Source organism: Anabrus simplex, chromosome 4 (genome assembly GCF_040414725.1).
Source record: "Anabrus simplex isolate iqAnaSimp1 chromosome 4, ASM4041472v1, whole genome shotgun sequence".
Classification (NCBI taxonomy): Eukaryota; Metazoa; Arthropoda; class Insecta; order Orthoptera; family Tettigoniidae; genus Anabrus; species Anabrus simplex.
Window position 1 is genome coordinate 129,770,621 of NC_090268.1, and position 18,083 is coordinate 129,788,703.

The 18,083-nt window shown below is 42.6% G+C and overlaps 1 protein-coding gene across 3 annotated transcripts in view; it reads left to right on the forward strand.

Moving 5' to 3' along the window:
* The first annotated feature begins 1,836 nt into the window (after positions 1 to 1,836).
* Positions 1,837 to 18,083, forward strand: part of Ak1 (Adenylate kinase 1) — a 140,518-nt gene continuing 124,271 nt past the window's right edge. The window contains exon 1 of one of the 3 annotated variants that reach the window (XM_067145208.2): positions 1,837 to 1,997. In XM_067145208.2, the coding sequence (XP_067001309.2) occupies positions 1,839 to 1,997 (159 nt within the window). In that variant the 5' untranslated portion in view covers positions 1,837 to 1,838. Of the gene's footprint in view, positions 1,998 to 2,060; positions 2,242 to 18,083 lie in introns of those variants that run through there. The other 2 variants (XM_067145211.2, XM_067145209.2) reach the window with 2 other exon arrangements.

Below are 18,083 nucleotides of genomic sequence, written 5' to 3' on the forward strand. Positions count from 1 at the left end.
GCACACTTCCAATGGACGTGAGCTGTATGTATCATTTTAACCATATACCAGCCCTCCTGATAATTCTAAATTTCAGGCAGTACTGGGAATCGAACTCGGGCCTCCGAGGACGGCAGCTAATAGGTCTCATCGTTATATTACGGGGGTGGGCGTGGTGGTTTGTAGTGTAGCATACTTTATTTTCAATTGCCTTTACGTTGCACCGCCTCAGATTGGTCGTAAGGCGACGATGGGATAGGAAAGGGTTAGTAGTGGGAAGGAATCAACTGTCGACTTGATTAAGTTTTTTAAATGCTATTTGTTCGGGGCGTCGACCTAGGAAGATCTTAAAGCCCCAACATTTGACTGGTGCGAAAATGGGAAACCACGGAAAACCTTCCTCAGGGTTGCCGACAGTGGGGTTCGAACCCGCTATCTCCCGAATGCAAGCTGACAGTTTCGCGACCCAAACCGCGCAGCCACTTGCTCGATTGTACCGCATTGTGTGTATATGAAAAGAAGTATATAAAAGTCCGCCTGTATGGTGTAGTGGTTAGTGTGATTAGCTATCACCCCTGGAGGTCCGGGTTCGATTTCCGGCTCTGTGACGAAATTTGAAAAGTGGTACGAGGGATGGAACGGGGTCCACTCGGCCTCGGGAGGTCAACTGAGTAAAGGGGTTTCGATTCCCACCTCAGCAATCCTCGAAGTGGTTTTCCGTGGTTTTCCCACTTCTCCAAGCAAATACCGGGATGCTACCAAACTTAAAGCTCCGGCCGCTTCCTTCCCTCTTCCTTGCACATCCCTTCCAGTCTTCCCATCCTCTACAAGGCCACTGTACATCATAGCAGGTGACGCCACCTGAGCGAGGTACTGGTTCTCCTCATTTGTATCCCCGACCGAATATCTTACGCTCCAAGACACTGTCCTTGAGGCGGTAGAGGTGGGATCGCTCGCTGAGTCCGAGGGAAAAACCAACTCGGGACGGTAAACGGACTAGGAAAGAACTATATACAATAAACATAAATAAAACACCCAGTCCCCGAACCAAAGGAAATACGCAATTTAATCCTCTGTCCGGCCGGGAATCGAACCCAGAGACCTCTGAACCGTAAACCAGTTAACTAACCATTAAAGGGTGGTGGTGGTGATTATTGTTTTAAGAGTAAGTACAAATAGGCAACCATCCTCTATATAACACTAAGCAGAGAGAAAAAATGGAATGGATCCGACACTTCGAAAAATGAAGGCATCGGCCAGACACAGGCAAGGGCCATGAAGGGCATGAAAATGAAAGACTCCCTAGGCCTGGATACATAATACCGTTGGGCACGGAAAAGAACAAGAGTTGACCAAGGGAGGGCGGATATGACAGATAAAAGTGAGGAGCTTGGCACAAGTAATTGAATAAACGCCGGGACTCAGCCAAGAGCCCTGTGATCGCGAACCGACGCTCCAAAGTTGAGAGCCCCCTTTTAATCGCCTCTTACGACAGGCAGGGGATACCGCGGCTTTTATTCTACCACCCCCGCCCATAGGGCGAATAATTAAAGACACGGAACAGGATGTATTATTGCTTTTAATTATGTGACCAACTTTTTACTTCATATCATCATCGATCTGAGAGGTATTGTTTCTCAGGACCTCACAGAAATTCGTGATCTTAAGTTCTTAAATCTGTAATTAATTCATGAATTGGTCAGTACGCAACAGTTACATGCATGTAAATAATAACTCGCTCAGCTGTTCCAGTCACTTTCCCAAGGGCAAACTGCCCACAATAAACAAACGATATTGCTCAAGAGTTTGCGCTATTTACGAGCGCAAGGTAGCAGCACAGTAGCGAATGCAGCTGGAGTATGTTAAAGGTGGCCGCGCATATCGATCAATGGTTGAATTCTGCGGAGCGTTCCGTTACGCATTGTTGTGTAGTGGTTGCTGTTGCATCTCTCCTAGTGCCTGTGCTATCGTGCTGTTGTACTGCATTGCTACGTCGACAGTCAACACTTCCTGTACAGGTGACAAGACGATCACGTGACTCGCTGACAGGCCGGACTAACACCCCGCTTTCAAACCAGTGTGTGTTGTGCACAGCCTGTTGTCGAGGGCTTATTGAATGTCGTACTTTAGCATTATTTTAACTGCTTTGTTATTTTATAATTCTACCTCCACCTGTGCATGAAGTTCATTAGTTCACTAGCAAGAGTGATGTTTCTTATGTTTTGCACGATTCCTGACATGTCCAATTTCCATCTCGGTAAGGTGTGTTCACTCATGATATTTTTCAGTGTAATATTATTTTTATGCATTTACTGGAGGACTGTATGAATTATAAGTAGTGTATGGGATCTTTTTTACAACAAAAATAAGTTGTCAGATTTATTTCAAGATAAGAATGGTCCGAACTTGTTGGACGTCTATTGGATTCTAATCCATAACATTTCGATTTTTAGACAAGGGTGACAACCTGACAGATAAATTACTGGAAAACATTGCAATTCAAGGTTAAACTCCGTCTCGTTGGCTAGATGGTTAGCGTGCTGGCAGTTGGTCAAAGGGGACTCGGGTTCGATTCCCGGCCGGGTCGGGGATTTTAACCTTCATTGGTTAATTCCAATGCCGTGTTCAGCATAAGAATTTATCATTGGTTGGGCCCCATCCTCACAGACTAGCACGTCGCCTATCAGGTGCCAATTCGAAGGACAAGCACCAATCATCTGCGGAGGCCACACGACATTATTATTATTATTATTATTATTATTATTATTATTATTATTATTATTATTATTATTGAACCGTATACTCTCCAATTGACCATCACCGGGAATTCTCGAAATAGTCCAAATGAACGTAGATGTTATTTACGACTAATTATTATGCAATCGGAAGGTAATAATATAATGGCGTGTGACCTCCGTAGTGGCCTGGTGCAGGTGTTTCGAGTTGACGCCGTATAGGTGACCTGCGCGTCTCTGACGATGGGGCCCTTTCTTAGATGAAATCTAATGCTGAAGACGTCACAAGCACTCAGCCCCCGAGCAATAAGAATTAACTAGTGAAAGTTAAAACTCCGACCTGACAGGAAATCGAACCGGGGACCCCTTGAACCAAAGGCCAGCACGTTAACCATTTAGTCATGGAGCCGGACAATCGGAAGGTTATTTCGTAGAATGAAATGTCCCTCAATAAAATACATTCTAGCCATGGTAATTTGTTAATATAGTCTTATAATAATTTATTCTGTCAACAGTTAGCGGAGAATTGCATTACTTAATTAATGTTAACAAAGAAATCGTTAACATTTTAAAACTGACAGACACATTTTTCTATTATCCTAATCTAAGTAGTTTTCGGGAACGATTGGTTCAGAGAAAGAAATGTCCTATGTGATGAACATGCCTTTCAATATTAAGCATGTAAAATATTTATATAATCTTTGTATGACGTAGAGGTCTCCTCACTAATTTTTCCAGTGTTTACATATCTTCAGTTGCCGGACTGAGTAGCTCAGGTGATAGAGCGCTGGTCTTGTGAGCTCAAATTGGGGGGGTCGATCCCAGGTCAGACCGGTGGTATATGAAGGTGCTCAAATACGTCCCCCTCGAGTCGGTAGATTTACAGTTACGTTAAAGAAATCCTGCGGGACAACATTCCGAAAACCGTAAAAGTAATTAGTGAGACGTAAAATTATTATTATTATTATTATTATTATTATTATTATTATTATTATTATTATTATTATTATTATTATTATTATTATTATTATTATATCTCCGCTTGACATTTACTTTGTAATTTTGCTGCTTTGTTTTACTTGCATGTCAACATTAGTACTATTTTTAAAGTGACATCACAGTAATCATGCATCATATTAGCATCTCAGATTGCTTATATTTATAATCACTGCAAAGTTCTTTTCAACAATCACATGCACCCTCCTTTGAGTTTTCAATTCTGTGATTTATGGTCGAGTCTATCATGAAGGTCATCTCTAACAAAGTTACTAAGGCTATATTTTATCAGTTTATCATTGTATCATTTTACAGATAGTCTAATTGGGATTATCCTCTATCCTTTGTAGGTTACGAACTATGTTACATGGTTCCTGTGCATGGATTACTTGATTCGAGAACTGAAAAAATTTCCAAAGAAAAGCAACTCGATTTGTTCTGGTTGATTTCCGACAAAAGCGTAGCGTTAAGAAAATGTTACAATGTTTGGGCTGGGAAGACTTGGGAGAAAGGAGACGAGCTGCTCGACTAAGTGGTATGTTCCGAGCTGTCAGTGGAGAGGAGGCGTGGGATAACATTAGTAGACGAATAAGTTTGAGTGGTGTTTTTAAAAAGTAAGAAAGATCACAATATGATGAGACAGTTTGAATTCAAGAGGGTAAATTGGGACAAATATTCGTTTATAGGAACAGTAATTAGGTATAGGAATAATTTAACAAGGGAGATGTTCAACAAATTTCCAAATTCTTTGCAATTATTTAAAAAAAAAGACTAGATAAAAAGACAGATACAGAATTTGTCACCTGGGCGAATGCCCTAACTGCAGAACTGCCGCCTTTCAAATTCAAGTCAGGTTGTAATATTTTCAGGTTCTTCTCTCTGTTTAATTCAAGGGAAGGAAAATCTGGAAATGCCCTGCTAGTGTAAGATCGGGCACACGAATGTATTCTGGGATTTTTTGTTAAACGAGGTACGTACAGAGAACATTAAAGGTAGTTCCAGGATCTGCATTGCTGTTGAATACTCAGCCCGAAGGCTTGTTTGGTCCTCAACAGCCCTACCATCAGCTGTTATAGATGGCCCAGGCATCACAAAAGCCGGCCCCACAGTATAGGGGTAGCGTGCTTGTCTCATCCGGAGGCCCCGGATCCGATTCCCGGTTAGGATCTGAGGGCTGGTTCGAGGTCCACTCAGCCTACGTGATTACAATTGAGGAGCCATCTAACGGTGAAAAGCAACTCCGGTCTAGAAAGCCAATAATAACGGCCGAGGGGATTAGTCGTGTCGACTACGAGACACCTCGTAATCTGCAGGCCTTCGGGATGAGCAGTGGTCGCTTGGTAGGCCATGACCCTTCGGGGCTGTTTCGCCATGAGGGTTAAGGTAGGCATCACTAAAGAGGCTTATAAGGGAAATGAGGAGTAGGGTAGTTTCTCATTGCTTTGCTCATCGAGCCAGAAATTGCTGTTACGTGTATATCTGCCAAGCACACTGAAATGCACCGAGCTCGATAGCTGCAGTCGCTTAAGTGCGGCCAGTATCCAGTATTCGGGAGATAGTAAGTTCGAACCCCAGTGTCGGCAGCCCTGAAAATGGTTTTCCGTAGTTTCCCATTTTCACACCAGGCAAATGCTGGGGCTGTACCTTAATTAAGGCCACGGCCGCTTCCTTCCCACTCCTAGCCCTTTCCTGTCCCATCGTCGCCATAAGACCTATCTGTGTCGGTGCGACGTAAAGCAACTAGAAAAAAAACACTGAAATTCATGCACCAACCGACATTATGAGCAATGTTTTCATACCATTCATCACAGGACTGGCTGCATAAGGCATGACATTATTAGCATCGCTCGTGGCTCAGTCACTTTCATACTGTCAAAGTCAAAGATGAGACTGAGACAAGTCAATGAAAGTAACAATCTTGCTCTAGTACCAGAAGACTTAGTGCACTGTAAACACTATGTCTCACCAGTAAGGGCAGGTATCTGTATTAAAGGGGCTCTAACCATAGGTCACGCAAGTTTCTTATCCCTTTCATATTACACACTCATTTAGCACAACGTACGTTGGAAAATCGAACGCTTTTTAGGAATCGTAGGCCTGCGTATTACAACGTATTCAAGAACGAAGAGCGAACATTGAAATTACAATAATCAATTATTAATCTTCTTTTTAATCTGCTTACCCTCCAAGGTTGGTTTTTCCCTCGGACTCAGAGAGGGATCCCACCTCTACCGCCTCGAGGGGCACTGTCCTGGAGCGTGAGACATTGGGTCGGGGGATACAACTGGCGAGAATGACAAGTATCTCGCCCAGGTGGCCTCACCTGCTATGCTGAACAGGGACCTTGTGCAGGGGATGGAAAGATTGGAAGGGATAGACAAGGAAGAGGGAAGGAAGCGGCTGTGGCCTTAAGTTAGGTACCATCGCGGCATTTGCCTGGAGGAGAAGTGGGAAACCATGGAAAAATCACTTCGAGGATGGCTGAGGTGGGAATCGAACCCACCTCTACTTAGTTGATCTCCCGAGTCTGAGTGGACCCCTTCCAGCCGTCGTACCACCTTTCAAATTTCGTGGCAGAGCCGGGAATCGAACCCGGGCCTCCGAGAGTGGTAGCTAATCACACTAACCACTACACCACACAGGCGGACATCAATTATTAATAATAATTTTAATTTCATGTGCCGTACAACATTCATACGAACTTCACAGTACGAATTTTTTTGAAAATGCTATTGATGTTTAATTTTAAGAAAATTTAACGTGTTGCAATCGATCTCATAATAATTTAAGAAAGAATAGAAGCATTGGAAAACTCTATGAAAGGAAGGAATGTATTATTACACTAAAGATCAAGAGCTATGAAAATTTAAGACCCTGTGTATCATCGAAACTGAGAGAGAACAATGATTAGGAGAAAACCGAAAATAAAAATAAACGAAGGTTATTTAATTGAGTGACAGTGGTGGTGATTATTTTTGTAAGAGGAAGTACAGGTTGAGAACGATTCTCTATTAATACTAATCACAGGGAAAACGAAAGGAATACAACACTTCGAATAATGAAGTTATCGGCAAAATAAGGACAAGGGCCACGAAGGGACTGAAAATGAAAGACTCCGTAGGCCTGGAATGGTCTAATGCCACCTAATACCATCGAGAGCCGGGTGAGTTGGCAGTGCGGTTACGTGGGCGCAGCTGTGAGCTTGCATCCGGGAGATAATGGTTTCGTACCCCACTGTCGGCAGCCCTGAATATGGTTTGCCGTGGTTTCCTATTTTCACACCAGGAACATGCTAGTGCTGTACGTTAATTAAGGCCACAGCCACTTCCTTCTCCACTCCTAGCCCTTTCCTATCCCATCGTCGTCATAAGATCTATCTTTATCGGTGCGACGTAAAGCAAATCGTAAACAAACAAAAAACCATTGGGTTAGGAAAAGAACGAGAGTTGACAAAGGGAGATCGTTTGGGAAAGACGAAAGTAAGAAGTCTGGCACAAATAAGTGGAAGTAATGCCACGACTCAGCTGAGGACCCCGTGGTCGCCAATCCACGTTCCCAAATCTCCTGGGACCTTAATTAATTGAAAGGATGCAATGACAAGAACACTTCGGTTCCCTTTATTACCACCCACAATTAACAAGTCTTGAATTTACTTGGCTGGATGAGAGAGGATTAGGATGCAATGAATTTAATTTTGATATGTAATATTTACCATCCTCTAATGGTGGTGGTGGTGGTGCATTTTGTTTTAAGATGAAGTACAACGGGGCAACCATCCTCTATTAACACTAACCAAAGAGAAAAAATGGAAGGGATCCGACATTTCGAAAAATGAAGATATCAGCCAAATGAAGACAAGGGCTAAGAAGGGCGTGAAAATGAAAGACTCTCTAGGATTCGCAACCTAATACCGTCGGAGTCAAAAAGAATAAGAGTTGACCAAGTGAGGTCGGATAGGATAGATTAAAGTGAGAAACTTGGCACAAGTAAATGGAAGTAATATCAGAACTCAGCTGAGTACCCCGCGGTAGCTAACCCATGCTCCATAATTCAGAGCTCTTGAGGCCTATTTTAGTCACCTCCCCCCACCTAAAGGGGAATACCATTAAACCTATTAAAATGATCTGATTTTTTCAGTTCGTTTTTTTTTTTTTTTTTTTTTTTTTTTTTTTTTTTTTTTTTTTTTTTTTTTTTTTTTTTGCAAGTTGCTTTACGTCGCTCCGATACGATTTAGTCCCAGTTCATGAGCCTTATCATTCTTTTGTTGATACATTCCTTTTTCATTTAGATTTATTAGATTTATTAGATTTAGATTTATTGGAAATATGTATATTCCTATGGGAGGAGTCAAAGGATGTATTATGTGTACCCATTCATATCGTAAGAAAGCGAAACACCAAAGAATGGGTACTCGCTCTCTAATTTTCTAAGCACAAAATCAGATTTATAATTCTATGCTTTTCCGTGTAGCAGATAAAACGTAGGATTGCGAATTTTTACAGCTGGATGCCCTTTTTGACGCCAATTTCAGTTACGGAGCTAATGAAGACGAAATTAACACTAGTGAATGAAATTTGATAAGGAGGTGGAAGCAATTGGATATGAATAAAAACTGTCCCTGAATTTGCCTGGAAATAAAAATGGGAAACCACAGCAAAACCATTCTCTGGACAGCCGTCGCGACGGTGGGTTTCGGACCTACACATCTCCCAAATGCAGAGTTTGGCTCCATAGTCGTAGCGAGTTAACACGCGTGGCCTCTTCGTTCGCTGTCTGTTTGCACTTGAGTATTTCCTCGTAATTATTTTAAGACATAATCCTGACACAGTAATTTTAACCGTTTTTTTTTTTTTTTAATTTAGGAAACAGAGCATAAAACCTCCTTCTGGAGTATGAGTACGTACCTTAAAGACCGATGACGTGCCTCGTTTCTTCGGCTGCCCTACTTTCTCTGTGAACTATGCCTGTAGATTTATGGATTTCCTCATCTGAGCATTCGAAAATCGAGGATTCTAGTTTTCTCTCTTGTTTCTAGTTAAAAATTAAGCATAAAATGTCTGCACGTGTCCGGATGTTACTGTACAGCTACTTCATTATATTCTGTCCGGCTCCATGGCTAAATGGTTAGCGTGCTGGCCTTTGATCCCAGGAATCCCGGATTCCATTCGCAGCAGGGTCAAGGATTTTAATCTTAATTGGTTAAATCCTCTGGCTCCGGGAGCTGGCTGTTTGTGTCTTCATTTATTAGAATCCATATTAGGTAGGCTCCCATTCATAATGGCACACAGGTTGCCTACAGGACATCAACTCGAAAAAGACCTGCACCAGGCCTCTACGAAGGCCATACTTTATTATTATTATTATTGTTACGGAGTTTTCCGTGGTAGGTAGAGGTGAAAGAAGGTGCGGGTGTGAATAGGTCTCCAGCTACGAAAGCAAAATTAATTTAAAATTTAACAAGGTTATATTTTCCTTTTTGAAAACAAAGAAATAACAAGCATGACAGGTACAAAGTAGCAAATCAAAAAGGGTAGTTACAATATTTACAGGAATTGGGCTTCGCGCCCTGATTTTACACTGCTTGGGCAATCAGCTCAGTTTTACCCCAAACACGAGTTTTAACAGAGGGGCAGAAAACCCCATTCATACCTAGGAGCCCTTGCTCCAAATTACACAGAAAAGCCTCCACGAGGCATACAACACTCAATTTTCAAAAGAGCCACTCGCTCTCAAAATTTAAGCCTCTCCCAGGCCACACCAAACTCCACCTTCAAGTTGTCCTCACTGGACATAGACACAGGGGTAAAATACCCAACCTACTGAGGTCTATTAAATAAAAATGGGCAATTACATGACCTCTAAAATAACAATTTGAGAGGAGGCGATCTTGCGCTCCTAATACACTTGTTTTTAAAAACCTAATCTGGCTCTAGGCCACTAATGCAAGGGCTAATCCCATACTACCGAGGTGACTTTAGAAAAGAGCAATTTGTTTTACATTAACGAAGAATAGGTTGAGAAAATAAGTTCACCTCAAGACAATGTGAGTGGGAGCTCGAGAGGGTTAGCACTCTCTATCCCAATATGCAGCTTAAAAGAGAATAGAAGAAAAGATCGTTACATTTTAGGAAAAGGTTACATGGAGGAACGCTTCGCACCCGCCCCGAGAGTTAAACTGCTGAGCTAGCAAAGAAAGAATTTATTAATCGGCCATTACCTTATTGATGACCGCTGCCGAGGAAAGAGGCGCTTCCCGCCTCCTGCTATGTACTTTATACACTGAAAGATGGAACAGAAGTGGCCCGGAGACCCTAAAATCAGCAGTTTAAATACTCTCGCAGAAGGTTCTAGGCGTTAGGGGAATGAAAACACCCTCCCGCGATGATTTTATTGGTAGATCAATAAACCCCCTACACAATACTAAGAAGAAACACGTAATTGGTGGAAAATTATTTCAAGAAATTCGGGATAGGCTAGATTTAAAACAAGGGGAAAGAAGGGGTTAATATTGCCAACTTAACCAAAGACTGAAAAAAAATTAGCAAAGAACAAACATTTGAAATAAAAATTTCTCCAACAAAATAGTTCTTTGACTCCGCACTAGGTTGCACTATAGTTGATCTTCAGTAGTGTCCTCTAGAAGAGAAAGTTCACACTTCTTACTTCAAGCGAAACAAAACCACATCAAAAATGACACAGTTCAAAAACTCAAAATTTTCCACGTGGTGACATCTTCTGAGAAAGTAGAGAATTAATAGCGTAGATAAAGTTCAGACTTCCTCCAGCAGAGGAGTTTCAACTGGCGCACATTTTAAATTAGCGGAGTGGAGGTGTACCGCCCGGTACAGACCTCCCCCCCCCAAAAGTTCCTCCCGGGGTGACACATGAAATTGTTTGAAAACAAGGTCCAAGTTTTGATGTAGATATGGAGATTAATTGCCAAAAAAAATTATAAGATTTTCTTAATTTGGTTTGATTTAGTTTCAAAATTTTGTTGTTGCAGATGAAGAATAGTTTTTAAGTTTGTAGAAGTAGAATTCTGAGGATAAAATTTTAATACTTAAAAGTGATGAAAAATTTTGCAATGTCCACCAAATATTGCTGTTGAATTCCCGAGTGTAGTCATTGCTTATCGTAACTGTCCATGTAGTTGAGGTTGATGAAGTTGGATGGCCAGACCGGCCGTTGCAGCTTGCGTCCAAAGGAGGCCGCTCGGACCCCTCAAGTACCCTGAGATACCGCTCGCCCGCACTATGAGGGGAGCAGAGGTGTTGAAACACGCCGCGCCCGCGGTGAACATATACAGGCTGCGGGCTAGTAGCAGGTCGTGCGCCGCACATCAGCCTTGGCCGGGAGGAGAGCTCCGGCTCGCCGTGCACATGTCGCCCTCGCTGGGGCCGAGGGGGCCCTTCCTCAAACCCAGTTGCGGCGCGGCGCCGCGCGGCTGCGGGGGCACTGAAACATTAAAGCTAGGCGGCAGAATTGTGTTGGACCATCATGTTTCTTTTGAGGGCACAGGCATGTAGAGAGATTGAGGGGCCAGCGGCGTGCAGATATCCATGGCATTTCATCTAAGCCAGCCACTGTGTGTAGTGGAGCAGGAGACGGGAGCGTGGTAATGGCCGTGGCAAGGACAGGATGGCAGTTTAAGAAATCGGGGGAGGTTTCACAGAAATGCTTACATATAAAATAAAATAGAAGGAGCAGAATGCCTTAAGAGTGGAACTCAAAAAAAAATATATAACCTTCATATTCCTATCAAATTATATGAAGCAAGTTGACACAAAATTTACACCGGTTTCACCTGGGACAGGTGAACCCTAAATATCCTCTCGGTGGCTGGATTGCTTACTAACAATGTAACCGGCGTAAGAAAATCGAGAATGATGCATGGCCCATGAAATCTGGGGGCAAGCTTGCCCGCGGGAACAAAATTCTTGACCATCACCTGGTCACCTACCTTCAAAGTGGTGGGTCTCCGTCCACGATCATACTTTTCCCTAACCTTTTCATGAGATACCTTAAGATTGGCTTTCGCCTTCTTCCAAAGATCTTTAATATTATCCGGATCTATTGTCTCGGGTAGAATGTCACTCAGAGACAAAAGGTTAGAGAGCGGCGTGTTGGGAACAAACTTGAACATCAAGGAAGCTGGAGTGAACTTATGAGATTCATGAACCGCCGAATTCAAAGCAAAAGCTAACCAATGCAGGGACGTGTCCCACCTGGAATGATCTTCATGATGATAGGCAATAAGTGCGGACCTGAGATTACGATTAACCCGTTCAGCCAGAGATGGTTGAGGGTAATAAGCAGAAGTAGTTACATGAGAGATGGATAAGTCAAAACAGAATTTACGAAATAAGTTAGATGTAAAAGCCTTAGCATTATCAGATACAATATATTGGCACGGACCAAAAGAAGCGAAAATAGAATTTAAGCAAGTAATGGTAGACTGAGCGGTAGCCAGCTTAGTCGGACATAACCAAGAAAATCTGGTAAAACCATCTACACACACAAAGATGAACTTGTTGGCATTACCCTTTGACTGGGGGAATGGTCCTACATAATCAATATACAGGCGTTCCATGGGACGCGACGCTTGATGGGAAGACAAAAGGCCTACCTTGGTGGACATGGTGGGTTTACTGAGCAAACAAGATTTACAAGCTTTTACTAGTTCACGGATTTCACCGTCCATACCTTTCCAGATGAACATTTCACGAATCTTTTCACGAGTTTTAAAGATACCAAGATGCCCTCCTAATGGGGTCTCATGATAATACTTGAAGATCATAGGTACAAGAACCGCTGGAACAACAACTTTCATCATCTTATCATGCCTCGAAGGGCAACATAGAACACCATTCCTCAGAACATAAGGGACAACATGTTCCCCAGAAGAAAGGGTTTCCATTATCGGAGCCAGCGTCGGATCTTCACGTTGGTATTTCTCGATATCCCTAAAGAGCATGGGAGCATCTGTTAGGATGGCATTAACCTTAGATAGTATGGACTCGGAAGGTGATGAACTGTCGACCGGTTCGTGGGTCTCGACGTCGTTAGAAAACATACGGCTGAGTCCATCAGCAACAACATTTTCGGTACCTCTGATATGTCTAACATCAAACTGGAAGGCAGAAATACGGATGGCCCAGCGGGCTATACGACCAGTACGACGCGGCCTACCTAAGACCCAGCTTAAGGCTTGATTATCTGTCTCCAGGTCGAATTTGACATGTTCCAGATAGAGACGGAACTTCTCTAAGGCGAATAAGACTGCCAAACCTTCGAGCTCATAGATGGAATACTTGGCTTCTTGAGCCGACAATGTCCTAGACGCATAGGCGATGGGGCGCCTCCCTAGTTCAGTCTCTTGAAGAAGGACTGCAGCTACCGCTGACGACGATGCGTCGGTTTGGACAATGAATTTCTTCGAGAAATCAGGCATAGCAAGTACAGGGGCATTACAAAGAGCTAATTTAAGGTCTTCAAAAGCGGCTTGTTGAGAAGGTCCCCACTCGAATTTGATGCCTTTCCTACGAAGAAGGTTTAAGTGCGCCGCTCTATTAGCGAAGTCAGGAATAAACTTCCTGAAGAAATTCACCATACCAATGAACCTGGCGATACCTTTAATGTCCTTGGGAGGTTTAAAATCACGGATGGCCTGTGTTCTAGAATGATCGACTGCTACACCATCCGGTGACACAATATACCCTAGGAAAGACATAGAGGGCTTAGCAAAGGCAACCTTGGACAACTTAACAGTTAACCCAGCCTTACGAAGGCGATCGAGAACTTCTCGCAGATGATCTAGATGTTCTTCAAAAGTCTCTGAAAATACGACGACATCGTCCAAGTAGTGATATAAGTACTCAAATTTGATGTCGGAGAAGACCCTATCTAGTAGCCTAGTGAGTACAGCTGCTCCCGTGGGGAGCCCGAAAGGCACGCGGTTGTATTCGTATAAATTCCAGTCCGTGGCAAACGCTGTAAGATGTTTAGACTCTTCGGCAAGGGGAATTTGATTATAGGCCTGATTCAAGTCCAAGATAGTAAAGAACTTGGCCTTACGAAACCATGAAAAGCAAGAATGAAGGTCGGGAAGGGGCACAGATTGTAACACCACCTTCCGATTGAGAGCCCTGTAATCAATGACAGGCCTGAAGCCTCCTTGGGGTTTCGGGACTAAAAAAATAGGCGAAGAATACGCTGACTTAGAGGGCCTAATAATACCATCCTTCAACATCTGATCGATGATTTCTTTTAGAGCCTTCATTTTAGGTGGAGATAGCCTATAAGGTGGAAAACGGACAGGAATCGAATCCGTGACCTCAATTTTGTATTCGATCAGGTCAGTAACACCAAGAGTATCAGAGAACACCTCGGGAAACGACTGACACAATTTGCGAATACTATCAGCCTGCTCCTCAGGTAGATGTCTAAGGTCTAACAACATCTCATCCTGGGTAGGCGAAATAGAAGAACATGATGCAGAATTACACTTTAATAGAGGGATATTACAATTAGAGGCAAATTTGAAAGTGCAAGACCTACTCTGAAGATCGAGCACAAGACCAGTGTGAGAAATAAAGTCCGCTCCCAATATAATGGGGCAAGACAAATGCTTGGCCACAAACAATTTAACTTTCCATGTGAATTGAAAAATACGAATTTTGACATATAAGGAACCGAGAATTTCTAATGGAGAGGAATTAGCCGAAACGTATTGGATCGCCGACAAACAATAGTTAGGAAGCTTACAAACAGATTTCAATTTTGAATACCAATCAGCCGAAATAATAGAACAAACACTACCTGAATCTAAGAGAGCTGTTATAGGCTCGTTATTTAACTCAATTTTGAGAAAGGGGACCGGTGCGGGGGAATCCGCCGCAATCCTAAGACACTCTTTGGGACCTTCAAAAGATGAATTTGAAAATTGCTCGTTCCCTGAATTTACAACCTGTTTACCCGGGGCTGAGTCTCGGGAAGATGGATTAGTCGACTCAGCCGAAGCCACTAGTCACTTTTTATTATTGGCATAGGTGGAATTTGCACCAGAAATTGAGCAGGAGGGGGTGCTATTCGAATTGGGACAATTCTTGGCGATATGTGAGAAAGCCCCATATTTAAAACAACCTTGTGATGACCCGGCTCCATTCCTTGTCCCACTTGACTTGATCAGTGGACACTTGTTGCGCAGATGGTCAGGCGACCCGCAAGCATAACATTTACGGGGATTGACTGGTCGGCGAGGTGGAGGCCGAGTATTACTAAAGGAAGGCGGGGGTTCTTTCGCGACACGCAAAGAATCGGCGTATCTAACTCCTTCCGCTGAGGCGGCCAATGCTTCAAGTTCAGAGAAAGTTTGCGGGCACGCCGCGAAACACAAATATGACCTGTAGGGTGGTGAAATCCCTTCCACAATAGCTTGTACAATCTGATCCTCAGGGAAATGAAGAGCAAACACCCTAGTATAAAACTTAATGTCCTGTATGAAATCGGCCAAGTTTTCATCCAAGCGTTGTACACGGTAATAGTACTTCTGAATAAGGGAGGACCTGGCCGTAGCCGGGATGAAGTTAGCTAGCAAATGGGCATGGAAATCCTCAATAGATGATTGCTCGGCAATGGCTCTTACGATTTTATCTGAGAGAATACCAATAGCATACGGATAGATAATTTGCAAAATTTGACATGGAGAAAGAGAAAACACAAGGGCATGATCCTGAAATTCAACTAGAAATCTTAAAAAAGAAATTACATCACTGGTGGTATTAACGGAAAACTTAGAGATACCTCTGAGCAACATTGCCAATGGATGAGGCAAGCTGCTAAACCCGGGTGACATAGTAGGTAAAGGTTTCAATGGCAAGGAAGTTAATTCAGAACGGATGTTACTCAATGATGCACGACGTTCAGATTCGTTGTCCAATGGGGCAGGGATAGTTTGAGCAGCAACGGTTATCCTATTAACTTCTCCCTTGGGAGGCGCTTCCTCACTACCTGCATTCACTGTGGTGGGTAGATCGCTTTTGGGAGGAACCTCCCCTGTTAACAATTGAGTGACCTTGCTAGATAATTCAGACATATTTTCAAGCAGCGTACTAGCTTCCTTCTTCTGAACGTCATTCAACTTTAGAGACAACAGATCGTTAACCCTATTCGAAAAATGATATAGCCTAGCTTGCACACGCTTAATTTGATTAGGAGAAGGATCATTTTCATCAAAAAAACTAACTACAGAAGCTAGCCCAGTAATATTCTCCGTGATCGTGGAAAGAGAGTCGTCAATTTCTTTCTCTCCCAAATTGGGGATGGAAATGGGCAAATCTAGGGACTCTCTAAGCTTGTTTGTGTCTACTGCAACCGTGCCTCCAGATTGTACATTTCTAATAGTCAATTCATAGATCAACTCCTCCTTGCGCAAATAGTTAAGATGGAGAACATCGCGAGGGCCGGGCATGGTGACAGAACAATTTTGAAAAACTCAAAAAATTCCAGCAACTGGGAAAATAGTTAGAGTTCGGAACAAACAATGTTTAGCCGTCAAAAGGGGCTAAATTGAGACCCATTCAACCACGCTCTGCTACCACTTGTTACGGAGTTTTCCGTGGTAGGTAGAGGTGAAAGAAGGTGCGGGTGTGAATAGGTCTCCAGCTACGAAAGCAAAATTAATTTAAAATTTAACAAGGTTATATTTTCCTTTTTGAAAACAAAGAAATAACAAGCATGACAGGTACAAAGTAGCAAATCAAAAAGGGTAGTTACAATATTTACAGGAATTGGGCTTCGCGCCCTGATTTTACACTGCTTGGGCAATCAGCTCAGTTTTACCCCAAACACGAGTTTTAACAGAGGGGCAGAAAACCCCATTCATACCTAGGAGCCCTTGCTCCAAATTACACAGAAAAGCCTCCACGAGGCATACAACACTCAATTTTCAAAAGAGCCACTCGCTCTCAAAATTTAAGCCTCTCCCAGGCCACACCAAACTCCACCTTCAAGTTGTCCTCACTGGACATAGACACAGGGGTAAAATACCCAACCTACTGAGGTCTATTAAATAAAAATGGGCAATTACATGACCTCTAAAATAACAATTTGAGAGGAGGCGATCTTGCACTCCTAATACACTTGTTTTTAAAAACCTAATCTGGCTCTAGGCCACTAATGCAAGGGCTAATCCCATACTACCGAGGTGACTTTAGAAAAGAGCAATTTGTTTTACATTAACGAAGAATAGGTTGAGAAAATAAGTTCACCTCAAGACAATGTGAGTGGGAGCTCGAGAGGGTTAGCACTCTCTATCCCAATATGCAGCTTAAAAGAGAATAGAAGAAAAGATCGTTACATTTTAGGAAAAGGTTACATGGAGGAACGCTTCGCACCCGCCCCGAGAGTTAAACTGCTGAGCTAGCAAAGAAAGAATTTATTAATCGGCCATTACCTTATTGATGACCGCTGCCGAGGAAAGAGGCGCTTCCCGCCTCCTGCTATGTACTTTATACACTGAAAGATGGAACAGAAGTGGCCCGGAGACCCTAAAATCAGCAGTTTAAATACTCTCGCAGAAGGTTCTAGGCGTTAGGGGAATGAAAACACCCTCCCGCGATGATTTTATTGGTAGATCAATAAACCCCCTACACAATACTAAGAAGAAACACGTAATTGGTGGAAAATTAATTCAAGAAATTCGGGATAGGCTAGATTTAAAACAAGGGGAAAGAAGGGGTTAATATTGCCAACTTAACCAAAGACTGAAAAAAAATTAGCAAAGAACAAACATTTGAAATAAAAATTTCTCCAACAAAATAGTTCTTTGACTCCGCACTAGGTTGCACTATAGTTGATCTTCAGTAGTGTCCTCTAGAAGAGAAAGTTCACACTTCTTACTTCAAGCGAAACAAAACCACATCAAAAATGACACAGTTCAAAAACTCAAAATTTTCCACGTGGTGACATCTTCTGAGAAAGTAGAGAATTAATAGCGTAGATAAAGTTCAGACTTCCTCCAGCAGAGGAGTTTCAACTGGCGCACATTTTAAATTAGCGGAGTGGAGGTGTACCGTCCGGTACAATTATTATTATTATTATTATTATTATTATTATTATTATTATTATTATTATTATTATTATATTCTGGTCGATGACCTAGATGTTAGGCCCCGTAAAAACCAAGCAAGTCATGTTATTTACATATAAACTAAAATCAATACATTCAATACTATTCAAGAAATCTGTTTGTTTTCTTCTTTAAGTTTGATAAATTGGGCCCAGGAATTCTGATGTACTACCTATGGCACAAACCTAGTACTAGTGTCGCTGACGGTTGGGTGACGGGTTTAGTAAACTTTATTAACAATAGGC